The sequence below is a fragment of the Cyrtonyx montezumae genome, unplaced genomic scaffold, assembly GCF_038088225.1.
Source record: "Cyrtonyx montezumae isolate F1298 unplaced genomic scaffold, pur_monq_1.0 scaffold_6, whole genome shotgun sequence".
Classification (NCBI taxonomy): Eukaryota; Metazoa; Chordata; class Aves; order Galliformes; family Odontophoridae; genus Cyrtonyx; species Cyrtonyx montezumae.
In genome coordinates this window covers 2,564,145-2,576,237 of record NW_027072067.1, presented here as the reverse complement: position 1 = coordinate 2,576,237, position 12,093 = coordinate 2,564,145, and the positions used below count along the sequence as shown (strand labels likewise).

Sequence of the window (12,093 nt, the reverse complement as noted above, 5' to 3'; positions counted from 1 at the left end):
AGCCGGGTACATTGGAGTACCACATCCCTTCGTGTCACCAGAGCTGCCCTCCTTGGCTCACACCAACTCAAGTTTTTCCCTCGCCCGTATGATAGTGGGCCTAAAGGGTGAGTACAAAGGGTCTGCCCAGCATCCTGCTCTAATTGCAGTTACCAGCTCCATGCGTAGGCTCTAGGTACTGATTTTGCACCTCAGCAGTGGACCTATGGGGAGAGATCCAACTGAAATAAATGACACCCCAGGCTACTACTGAGTTGGATGTGGAGCACAACACAAATGAACACACGTAGGGATGGGGCAACACCATGGCATGGGGGTTACATTTGCAGTAATCCTGTCCAGACGTCTGGTTCCACGTGGGTGTCTTGCAGTGCCCGGGGTGGTGGGTGTGGCAGTAGTTGACACAGGGGTCCCAGCAGTGGTGGTGGTCACTCTTCTGTACCTTGACTGGTGTCACCCAAGGGTGCAGAAATCACCACAGGCACGGAGAAGTGAGAGAAAGAAAAGGTAAGAGAAGATGGGAGACTAGAGAAGGGAATCACATTGCTTTTGAACAAGTCAGGTGGCAAGCACAGTGTCAAACATCAGCAGCAAAAATGCATCCCCATGTAACCTCATGGCACGTGATGCAAAGTGGCAGAAAGTCACCCATTCCCCTCAAAAAACTCAGTGTCCTGAGCCAACAGCCTGACTAAGCCGTGCTGGCAGCACACAGATGTCATTACCATTTGCAGGCTGCTGAGCGACGTGCAGAAGCTGCCTCCAGCCATGAGTTTCCTGCAGGGGCCATCAGCATTATCCAACAGCACTGGGGAGACCTCCTTGTGCTGCTTCCCACCTTGCTGCTCTCCCAGGACAAAGCTCAATGCCAAGGAGTGCTTCCAGCACTTTGCTTGGCTTCAGCATTTGGGTGTTTTGCAACTGCTCTTGGCTACTACTCTGTGGCAGAATGCACATATGGAAAAGGGAGCAGTGGTGGGCCCGCTGCAGCTTACCAGAACAAAAGGGATTTTATACACTGCTGCTTAAAGGCAATTACGCAAGGCCACCAACACAGGAAAAGCTGCCAATGCTATGGCACAAGGTAAATTAAGACGTGGCACCAATGTGGCAGGCTCTATTCAAGGCCACACAACTGCTTTAGTTTCAACCCTAAACCCACCCCAGCACGCATTGGCAGAGATCTTCTGCAGTGTGACATCCGCTACCCAGAAATCCCTTGTCCTAAAGGATGTGGCTTCATTTTCATCAGGTCACGATGGCACAAATCCTCTCTGCAGTGGCCAAAACACACCCTCAGGCTCAGATCTTTCCTCGCACTGATGCCCTTTTTGCTCATGGGCAGCATGGTGTCAGTTCAGTTGTCCTCGCCCAGCAGTACTGAGATTTCTCTCCTGAGTCCCTCCACTGTGCTGTCTAGACAGCTCTCAAACTTTCCACTTTCAAACTTACCAGCAACCACCCTTCCCAAATGAAACCTCCTCTGTTCTCTCCCTGTAGGTGGGAACTCCCTCAGTGTTGGCACTATGGAGCTTTCTGAGGGTGCAAACCAGGGAGAAGGATTCAGCTCAGCCCGGAGTGTCCATCCAAATAGCTCCTCTAAAGATCATCACTTAGTGCCTTTATCAAAGAAAATCCATCTTGTGTACATGCACCTCAGGCATCAAATCACTTAGGTCAGATTTTCTGACCAAAAGAGTGTTTATCTTAAAGCCTTTGTTTCAGTGACTTCAGTATTTATTCTATCAAGCTCTTAAAACATCCTCTTTCAGCTCTGGCATTTCTATTTGGTGAATTCAGAAGTAATCTCAGAGTCAGGAGGCTTTTAAAAACAATAATCAACTGAGTAAATGGAGCTGAATCCAGTCAAAAGGAGAATTCTTAATAAAATTAAATACTTGGAATATGAGTGACAGAGCTTATGGGCATGCACATACAAAACCGTTTAATCCATTTATACCCATTTGTCTAGAAGTTATTAGCCCATAGCTGACACAACAGAAAAGAGGCCTATGAAACTCAGATGGCATTGCAGGGGGGGAAGAAAATAGGTTTTGGACAATCAGGATAAAAACCTACAAGAGCCTTCCTCATGCTTCCCTCACTTTTCACCACCCATCCCAGCACTGCTACTGGGCACCATCCACTCCTGATGATGTTGTGAGCAGAATCCTCCCACAATCTTTCCAAATGCCCCCAGAGTGGTGGAGAAAGCTAACTCCCTTTGACAAATCCTGTGCTCCAGCATTAGACCACAAAGACCATATTTTTTCCTTCCCTATGATCCCCCATGTCCTTAAGTTTAAGCACAGTGGGGACACTCCAATCTGATGTGTGGAGCTTTGGGTAAAAAAAAGGCTCTGAATACACAGAGCAGTCCTACCCAGATCTTCCTTCTCCTGATGCTGCTGAATGCATATATCCTGAATGGAGATTAAGAGCAGGGCACTAATGGAAGAAGTAGAATAGTTCATTTTAACAGCCGTTGAAAAAGGATTATAGCTTTCCATTCTGTCTTGGGCACAAAGGTCAAGTCATCTGTCCCCTTTGTTAAACGGCTTTAATTCTGCACAAATGGCACTGGATGTGTAAGAGATTTATTTCTAGACATGAAGATGTTATTAGATTTTATGTTTCACTGCATTGCATTAAAGAAGACAACACAGATAATTTCTTCCTTTCACCAAACCTCCGTAGAAGAGACGAGAAAAAGAATTGGGCCTGTGGCTGTTGTGCATCAGTATTATTAAAATGCATACTCCTAAGGGAAAAGTGTTGGAAAATGGTTGCAGAAGGGGCTGAGACTGAAACAGCTGAAATACAAGATCACCAATAAAGGACAATATGGGCGGTGAGGCACTGGCACAGGCTGCCCAGAGAGGTGGTGGTGCCCCATCCCTGCAGACAGCCAAGGTCAGGCTGGAGGGGCTCTGAGCTCCTGATGGAGCTGTGGGTGCCCCCGTGCACTGCAGGGGTTGGACTGATGGCCCTTAAGGGTCCCTTCCAACTCAAAGGATTCCATGATTCTATGACTCTTAACAAAACTGCAGGCAAGAGTTGCAACAGGTCTACAAGTTGTGAGGTTAGTTTCACAAATAGGATGCTCACACGGTGAAACCCTAACGTTGTTTGAAATTTACAGACATATGGTGTTTTATGTGCCAGAATTTGTTTCTCTGAAGTGGAAAAAAAACCCACAGCAGCTCTCATTCAGACTGGCTGGTCCAGAAAATGAATACTTGCGTTTCAGCTTTGTTTCCTAAGGAAGTCCAGAGGAATCCTGTCTAGCTGCTGACATGTCCTTCACAAAGCCTTACTAGGCAAGCAGATGAAAGCTGAGCTTGAAAACACATTTGCCAGCATCAACATTGTTTCCCTCCCTCTCCATTAAAGTCTCTTCTCTGAGGTACTAAGAAAGCGGCTTGCACAGCACTCAGAACTGCAGAACTCTGGGATTCCCAAGGCCAATTTTCCCATTCAAGCACAGATGTTACCTTTTTTTTTCCTATTCACATCCTTGAACATCATCTAATCACATGCATTTCATCAAAATATTTTTTCCCCTCCACAGATGTCTGTCTTTGGAGTCTATTACCAGCATTCAAAAGCAGTGTGAACCACAGTAGAAATCTCAGCTGAGTTCTGAGAGCAACCAGCAGTGTTTGCATGGAGGACATACCTGTTTCTGGGGGCTTCAAAGGCAGCCTGCTTTGGTGAACAGGTAATATCTCCAGCTTGACGTTCTCTGAGGTGGCAGCTAAAAGCTGAGTTGCCTCTAATAAGGAGCAGTGCTCAGTGCTTGTGCCATCGATGGAGAGAATATGGTCACCAACATGCAGTGCTCCACATCTGCAAAGGAAACAGTAAGAGTAATGATGTACACAGCCAAAATCCATATCCTGTGGTTGGGAACAGAAATGGACAAATTCCACCTTCATCTAAATGTATTTCCACACCTTGTTGTTGACTTTCAGTTTGAACATTAGGTTGAAGCACTGACAAAAACACCAACTCCAACAGTCCAAGTCTATGGTTAGTGATGCTGGTACCTTGGGAAAGATCTTTTAAGCTTTCAGTAGTGCATTCAGTAGTACATAGCCAAGCTGGGTGCTCAACCAGCAGGACAGTGAGCCCTACCTACCTGCTCTAAACAGGATATTCCACAACCAATTTCTGCCATTCCACAGCTCCAGGACAGTCGGATTTGAGGCTTTTAAATCACAGCTCAGCTTGCACATGCCCTGAACTACATTCATTTGTGGTGAAGAGTGTCCACCCATGTTAGGTCAGATATTTTCAGCATGCTTAGAGCTATGAACACGTGGACGTGGACAGTTCAAGGAGAGGTGGGGAAGAATTTCATATAACTGAAAAGTGGACTGGAATTCAGTGAAGGAAAAAGGAGACCTGGAGCAGTCTGTTCAGCTCTGTACCTGTCCACCACGCTGGCTGGCTTGATCTTATCAATGACAACGACCTGCTTGTTCCGATGCGTGGCTGTCGTCAGTGTGATTCCTAGTGTAGATCCTGGAGTCTTTGCTATTTCAACTAGTAGAGGTCCCGAAGCATTCGTTACAGTATCTGCAAAACAAGAGAGTATCTGAGGACACTTCTTGTACAGCCTTTTGCAGTGACGAAATACTAAAATGCAGAAGCAAACAGAGGGCTGGCCAATTCTGCTGACCTGATACACAAGATGGCTTGGATATCCTATACCCGCACATAAGTTAACAAAGAAGGAAATTCAAAAAGCAAAATTGCTTCAGCACAAAATACATATGACAGCAAAGACAGGTTACAAAATTAACTCATGGAAACCACCCTCATACCTCTAGTTTTTAGGTTAAATAACAAGATCAAGGAAGACAGCGCTCAAAGTCTGTGCTGCAGTCACATCAACCATAATAAAGAAAAAGCACAAAAAGATCACAAAGACATCGCTGTTTGAGGGCTCTTTCCAAACAAACTCAGAAAGACACACAGAAGAAAGAAGATCCTGTTTCCTGAGGCGTTCAGAAGCCTCGTATGCTGAAGATCAGCACAGGCCAGCACCTCCTGGCTACTCCAACACCAGCTCTGCAGTACTGCTGTGTTTCTGCCTCTGGGAGCAGAGACAGAGAACTTTCTACCATGTGCTTTATTTAGTTCAGCTTCCATGAGAGCACTTCATGAAAACCCAATCATCCACCTCAAAGGAAAGGCTGCCAGAGCCCTCGAAGAGTGTGATGCCTCCTCAGTCCTTCATTATTCATGGGGAGGTTTTTCTCTTCCAAAGCTCTGCTCCACTAAAAATGCTGATGCTACTTGGCTCCAAAATGTGATGCATGGCTCATTCTTGAACTCTGATACATGGGAGCATCGATGCAGATCTTGGAAACTAAGCTGCAGCAAGATTTTTCCTGGGATTTGCTGAAGATGCTGAGTTTCAAGAGACAGATTTTTTTGGTAGTGTGGGGATCAGTAGACTCTGGTCTACTCATGGTGCCTGTCTACTCATGGGAGGAAGGAGAAGGAATGAGCAATAGTGAAGATTATGCAAGGCTTCAAATGAAACCCTACTTATTCTCAGCTGAAAAGGACTACTGGACAGACCTGCAGACAAAGTGCAGCTCCAGCTCAATAAAAATGTGCCCAGAACACTTGGGTAAAGCCTATGGAAGCTGCACTAAAACCTTCATTAGCAAAGGAAACACCAAGAGACTAAGGACCTCCAACAGTATCAGCAACGTGTTGGTGTTGCAGTCCACGTGTATCCAGCACACATCCTCCAAAAGTGATACATTCACATGCATATATTCCTTCAGCCAAAGGGAAGAAGATAGAAAAACTGGTCATGGAAAAGAGCATGCTGGGATGTTAGACCTCAGTTATGTTTGCAAGAAAAATAGGCCCTTCTTAATCCTGCACAACACAGGCCACCCTGGCATCCCTTTAATCCTCATCTCTGGTGCCACAGACAAGGACTGCTTCAAATACATTTTACAGAGGCATTTGGTTGAGAAATACCAGCTGAGCCACTATAAGGTTTGACTCAAATCAAAGGTCAAGAGCCTGCAATTTAGCAATATTTGTGAGGCTTGATTAACAGAGGGCTATTACACCCAAGCTAATTTAAAACCAAATGCTGAGAAGACAGGGCAGGGCACGCAGGGCATGCTGCTTCAGCACCTGCCCCTGTCAGGCATGTCTGCAACCTCCTTCAGCATCCACGGAGAAGACACAGCCTTCCTGTGTTCCAAAAGGAAGATATCTGCTTATTGCCATGTTTATCTGGCATCAGCCAAGGGCCACGTGTCCCCCAGCCCATCCCCTTCACCAAGAGCTGGTTTTCTAAGTGTAGTGCTCCTTTCTGGCTGCTTGCATTCCCACAGCTTCCAGTAGCTGTTTATCATTGTCCCCTGGATGGTGAAGAAAACGTCTGTAATAACTGTGATCTGCAGACAAAGGGAGGAGTTACTCAAGAAGAAATACAGAGATGCTTTACAGCTATTTTTGCTCCAAGTCAGGATCTAAAACAATCAACTTTCTGCAGCACAGGCACCAAGGGACCATACAAACAACAAAACTCCAAAAAGCCCATTACCCATGCACCACTAAATGCTTGCTTCTATTCAGACTGGAAAGCTCTGTGCTAAATCCCTCCTTGGCACTGCCTGATGCTGCCCAGGGAGGACAGCCCTCGCTGACCTCTGCCTAACTACCACAATCAAAATCATTTCAAAAGGTAGAAAATAGAGTTTAGGTATTTTTGCCTAGAGAATGTGTGAGTGCCCCACTGCTGGAGGTGCTGAAGGCCAGGCTGGATGGAGCCCTGGGCAACCTGAGCTGGCAGGTGGCAGCCAGCCCACGGCACAAGCTTGGAGATCCACGATCTTTAAAGTCCCCTCCAATGTAAGTCATTCTACGATCTTCTGTTTTCTATAATTTAAGGCTTTCCTCTTTTTCTTGCATGCCAACCAACCTCTAAGGAGACATTGCTTTTTCCTTCCAGCTCTCCCAGCAGAACACGTGCCTGTGTGATACACAGCTGCCCAGCTCCTGGCAGCCTCCCCACGCAGGGACACAGCTCTATAATCAGTATGTCCATGCTCATGGTGTTTATTGTGAAATGAAGGGCAGACTGGGGGAAGGAGACCGAGAAGGAAACAGAAAGCCTTCAGGGATTGCAGAAGGATTTCCCTTACTCTACAGCAACCCTCTTGCACATTGCATGGAACGAGCTCTGGCCTTCTCAGCTCTGCTTGCTCAGCAGTGGGGAAGTATTAAACTCCTTCTGATTTTCCTCCTTGCTGGTAAATCAGAAAATAACCTGATCCGACTCCTGTTCCTCACTGGATCCCAGCCTCACACGTGCTGTACTGGTTTGTGAGATTTGCAGAAGAGACTTCAAACTACTCCAGCTTATGGCTCCAATGGAGGCAGAAAACCCCTCTGGAGACGTAGCTGCAACATCAAATCTGAGCACACAGCTCAGTGAGCTTCCAGAGCCAGCACAGCTTCAGACTCTGTGGCAACCTAAAACTCATTAACTCCGCTCCCTGCAGTAACAGCTGTGTGTCACAAAGCCAGCTCAAAATGTCTTTATAGTAGCTAATAATAAACTCTTTCCCAGAGCTTGAATCTGAAAATCAAATGGAAAAAATATATATATAATACCCTCAAACTCAGTATCTACTAAGTAGATAGATCATTTTTAGAAATAGCCATTCTCTGCCCTCCAGTAAGTTCTGTCTTCTCTGGGGTCAGGCAGAGTTGGACACTCCTCATTTATTTCAGAAGCAGATCTGAACTGAAAGTTCTAAGAAAGGAAACAGCTCTAGAATTAAACAGGGTCAAAATTCAGAAGCCAAGCCACAGTCACAGCAAGTCAATGCCTGCTTGCAGCTCACTGCCCTGCACATATCTAATATTGGCATTTGCAGTGCTGGCAGAGCGCCGACATTCCAGCCCACTTCAATTCCAACTTCTCCTACATTAGAATCTCCTCTTTTTCCCCCTCTTCTAATATCAGTCAACATTCCCACTGGGACACGTCATCAGACAAGGGCGTTTCAAATACCTTCAACTAAGTCAGCTTTGAACTCGACCCCCTACTCCCCTGCCGGCAGCAACTTTTCCACTGAAACCAAGTGACCCCATTGCTGCCTCTAGGCCCACATATTTTCCAGGCAGTCAGAGCAAATGCCCCCCCAGTCATCCTGGCCTTACCCATGATGGTCACATCGTACTCGATCTGGAAGAGTGCCTCCTGGCTGCACTGCCGCAGGATGTTGAGGGCGTCAGCGTGGGTCACACTGTGCAGAGGGATCCCATCAACACTCAGCAGCCTGTCCCCAATTTTCAAGGACCCTTCTCTGTAGGAAAACCACAAGCAAAAGTTACTTTTTTTTTTCCATTTATATATGTGTGTGTATATATATCTATATGTCAATTAATTTGATCCTTAGGAGTTGAGTACTCCCTGTGTAACAATAGCTTGGGTTATTTATAGTGCCACGGCCACTATGTTAAATTAGCAGCATCAGAATACATAGGCTGCTTCTCGCTTTCTAACACAGCATCAGCTCTTCATCTGCACAGGGTTAATTAAGTGGCTGCCCATGGAAGAGGAGTGTTCCCGAACATAGGTCGCCCTATGAGCATCAGATACATTCTCCCTGCACACCAGGGGTCCCACTCCACACTCTGCAGGACCAGCACTAGTAGCCTTGGGGAAACCCCAGCAAGGAGGACAAGAAGGATATATGTCCAAAAGTGCATTGAAAGCTGCTGGTTTGTCCTGTGGCAGCAAAAGGAGGAGGTGCAGTACCTGTCTGCTGGGCCACCCGGCCTCACGTAGGTGAGCACAAGCGGTCTGGACTTGTGCCAGTCTTCATGGGCTCCCCCTGTAAGCAAACCAGGAAAGCAGTAAGTCACTGGAGGTTTGAGAGTCTGAATGAGAGTGCTGAGAATGTAGAGACATTTATCATATAACAGCTGACACAGCTCGAAAGCAGAGTGCCCCAGATTAGGCAGCTGGCAGGCCTTGAAGGCTGCACGGATTGCTCTCTGGGGCACGCTTTTGCTTCTCATCTGTGATTTATGACATTCACCTTCTTTCTTTTCTCTTCCTGCTTCCCAAACTGCCTCTACCACTATTTGTACCCCGTTCATTTCTCAGCAGAGGAGCCACTAACCTCTAAGCACAAAGCCGAAGCTGTTGCCTTCCTTGTAGAGGGACACCTCAATGGTCTTGGGAATAATGCCAGCACTGCTTTCTGGCACTAAAGGAAGAGAGAACAACTCGGTTACGCCCAGACAAGCCTTCTCCATGCCACTCCACAAGATAATAACAAAACTCAGCCAAACATCACTAACATTAAAGTCCATCCCCTATCTCTGTATTGTATTTTCCCTGTTTAGAGGCACAAAACCCAATCTAGACACAAGAATCTTTGCTAGAGCCAACCACCACGATCTGGGATGATTCGACCAGCTCAGCGTTGTGCGTTTCCTCTCAAATTTCTCTTGGCTAATACTCTGACATTCAAGTAAAACCCTCCCGTTTATCAACCAGCTTTAATGTGTTCAGTATTACTCAAAGCCCAGAAGCTTCTGCCAAGGATGGAAACTTACTTGAAAAAAAAAACACAGAAGCAGTGTAAGGAGTCAAGCCACCCGCTGACCTTAAAGAAAATGAAAATCCCAAATCCTCAGTGCAAAAGGTTGAGGGTTTTTTTTTCCCTTCCCTCCTACAATTTGACTTTAAAAAAGGATTAAGTGAATCCTTTAAACTGATCCTAGGGGCAATTCAGTAATTTTATATTAAATACACAGTACTATTTAATGTACAAAAGTAAAGAGAAAAATAAAGAAAACCGTCCCTGCCTCTTGCCATCCGCTGCTATTTAATGATTTATTGAAGTTCTGCTTGCTGCGAATATGAGACAATCTCCCAGCTTTCTCCATCCAGAATGGTACATGGCATTTTAGCCTCGTCCACTCCAAAAAGATCAATTCTCTATTTTCAAACCAGCTGCAACAAACAGCCGCAGGGATAACTGGAGAAGCAGGATACACCCAGGCACGCCAGCCCTTCCCCTTGGCTAGGAGGGGTTTTGGAAGCCAGTCTCCCCTCTGTGCTCAATAACCACGTCCATCTTTGCTGCCAAGCACCCTGAGGGCTTGAGACCAACCCCAGTTAGGGTTAAACTCACCCCAAAGATGCACAGCTAAGGCACGGTGCCCATGTGCAGGCAGGCAGCCCTGGGGACCAGGCTACAGCATGGCCAAATATGCTCCCAAACCAGAGCCCTGCACAGCTGCTCTGTTTCTGCACTGACTGCTGACCAGGATGCAGCCTAGAAGTACTTCAGAAGGGAAAAGCTTGGGGCACAGGAAGGCTCCCAGGTTATGGGTGATACTCACTAAGAAAAGGGCATTAAGCATCCACATATTAGTTAGGAAACTGTCCAATTTCTGTCCTAAGCATCCAAGCATGAACTTCTGAAGCAGTCTTTCATAAAAGCAGTGGGAGCAGAGAAACCTCAGCTAGTTTAAAGCACGGCTTGGTTTGTTCATGAAAGAGATGATATGGCACAGTGGCTTGAAAACTAGACTTGGGCTCTTCCAAAACAGGAAATTACTATGTGGGGAGAAAAATGGAGCACGCACAAGCTATTGAATTGCACTATTCTGCTTCTTGCCTGGGGAAAGAGAAGCGAGTGCACACAGCAACAGCAAACCCTCACTGCAGATAAAAGCACGTGAGTGACCAACAGTGGAATAGAGCAAGGCAACAGCAGACAATTCCCTGTATTTTGCAGTGCCCCTTTGTTTGGATTAGTCATAAGCAGCATCAATAATCCCATCTGAGAAAAGTCACTATTTCAGTGCGTTCTTCCTGCTCAATCAGAACGGAGACATTTTGCCTCGCTGCTATTGATTGAGCTATGCGGTATTGGCACTGCTCCTCAGCAGTACAGACAGCTTATCAGGTTCCTAATTGCCAGGCTCACAGCTAAGCAGAAAGGTTAAGAGTTGTCATCTCCAGCGAGCATGAGATCGTGGAAAACCTGAACTGTGGGGTCTGAGTGTTGGGTTAATTGGTTGTCATTTATATATTCAATATTTAGGTAAATGAAGAAACTGCAGCAGAGCTGTGAAGCGTAATATGGGTTCATATCCAGGGTTAAATGCTTAGATTTCGTTAGGTTTTTTTTCCCTTTTTAATGTTTCTACTTCTTCTGCCCAGTCATTCTCTGATTGATCCTCTGAATGACAGTAGTAATAACCAGGGAGATCATTCTCACAAAGGAAAGATTGCAGTGAGAAGGTGAACTGAGGCATTTATTTGTTCTAATCATAACAAACAAATCAGTGCAAAAGCACACGGTGTCCCACGGCACGACACAAGCCCCGTTTATGTCATCCGGGCTTGCCAGCCTTTGCCAGGGGACCCATAGCTAGAAGGAAGATTGCTTCAGCTTCCTTCAGAAAAAGTCAAACATTTTAAAGCATCTTAAGCAACGACAGCACTTTCTGCTGTTCAGAAAAGAGAATCTGGCAATATATACTTAGAACTGAATAAAACATCCTGTAGCCACACTCCAAAAGGGAAAAAAAAAAAGACAAAAAAAAAAAACCAAAGTAACATCAGGAGGCAGATTGGCCTGTGCTACCAAGTCACTCTGAGGCAACACAGATCTAATCAGCCATCTCCTGCTGCTGTGCATGAGCAGGCACCCACTGTGCTGGAAAAAGCACTCTGCTCCGACCGTACACAACACGGCCGTATCCAGCGAGCTCAGGAAAGCACAACAGCACCATGCCCCCAGGTCCTGCCGTGGCCACAGTGACCCAAGCACGAGCAAGCCCATCTGCACCCCAGGTCAAAGCATGGCTAACAAAAGACAGCAGGGCTGCTGTGGTACCCACCAGCTGGGGGAAGTTCATACTCAACTTCCAGCACTACCCTTTCGCCCACGTTTTTCAGCAGGCTTATGATCTCGTCGTGCCGCAGCTTGGTCAGGTTGATGCCGTTCACTGACTTGATGTAATCCCCGACGTTCAGCTGGTCACTTCTGTGAATGAGGAGTGAGAAAGCAGGGGTAG

At 46.3% G+C, this 12,093-nt stretch overlaps 1 protein-coding gene across 1 annotated transcript in view; it reads right to left on the bottom strand.

Moving 5' to 3' along the window:
• Positions 1–12,093, bottom strand: part of GRIP2 (glutamate receptor interacting protein 2) — a 67,323-nt gene that overhangs the window by 32,247 nt on the left and 22,983 nt on the right. The window contains exons 4-10 of the mRNA XM_065749727.1: positions 11,917–12,062; positions 9,177–9,263; positions 8,810–8,885; positions 8,209–8,354; positions 4,434–4,581; positions 3,680–3,849; positions 322–447 (exon numbers count right to left, since the gene is read on the bottom strand). Coding sequence (XP_065605799.1) covers positions 322–447; positions 3,680–3,849; positions 4,434–4,581; positions 8,209–8,354; positions 8,810–8,885; positions 9,177–9,263; positions 11,917–12,062 — 899 coding nt within the window. The remainder of the gene's footprint in view (positions 1–321; positions 448–3,679; positions 3,850–4,433; positions 4,582–8,208; positions 8,355–8,809; positions 8,886–9,176; positions 9,264–11,916; positions 12,063–12,093) is intronic.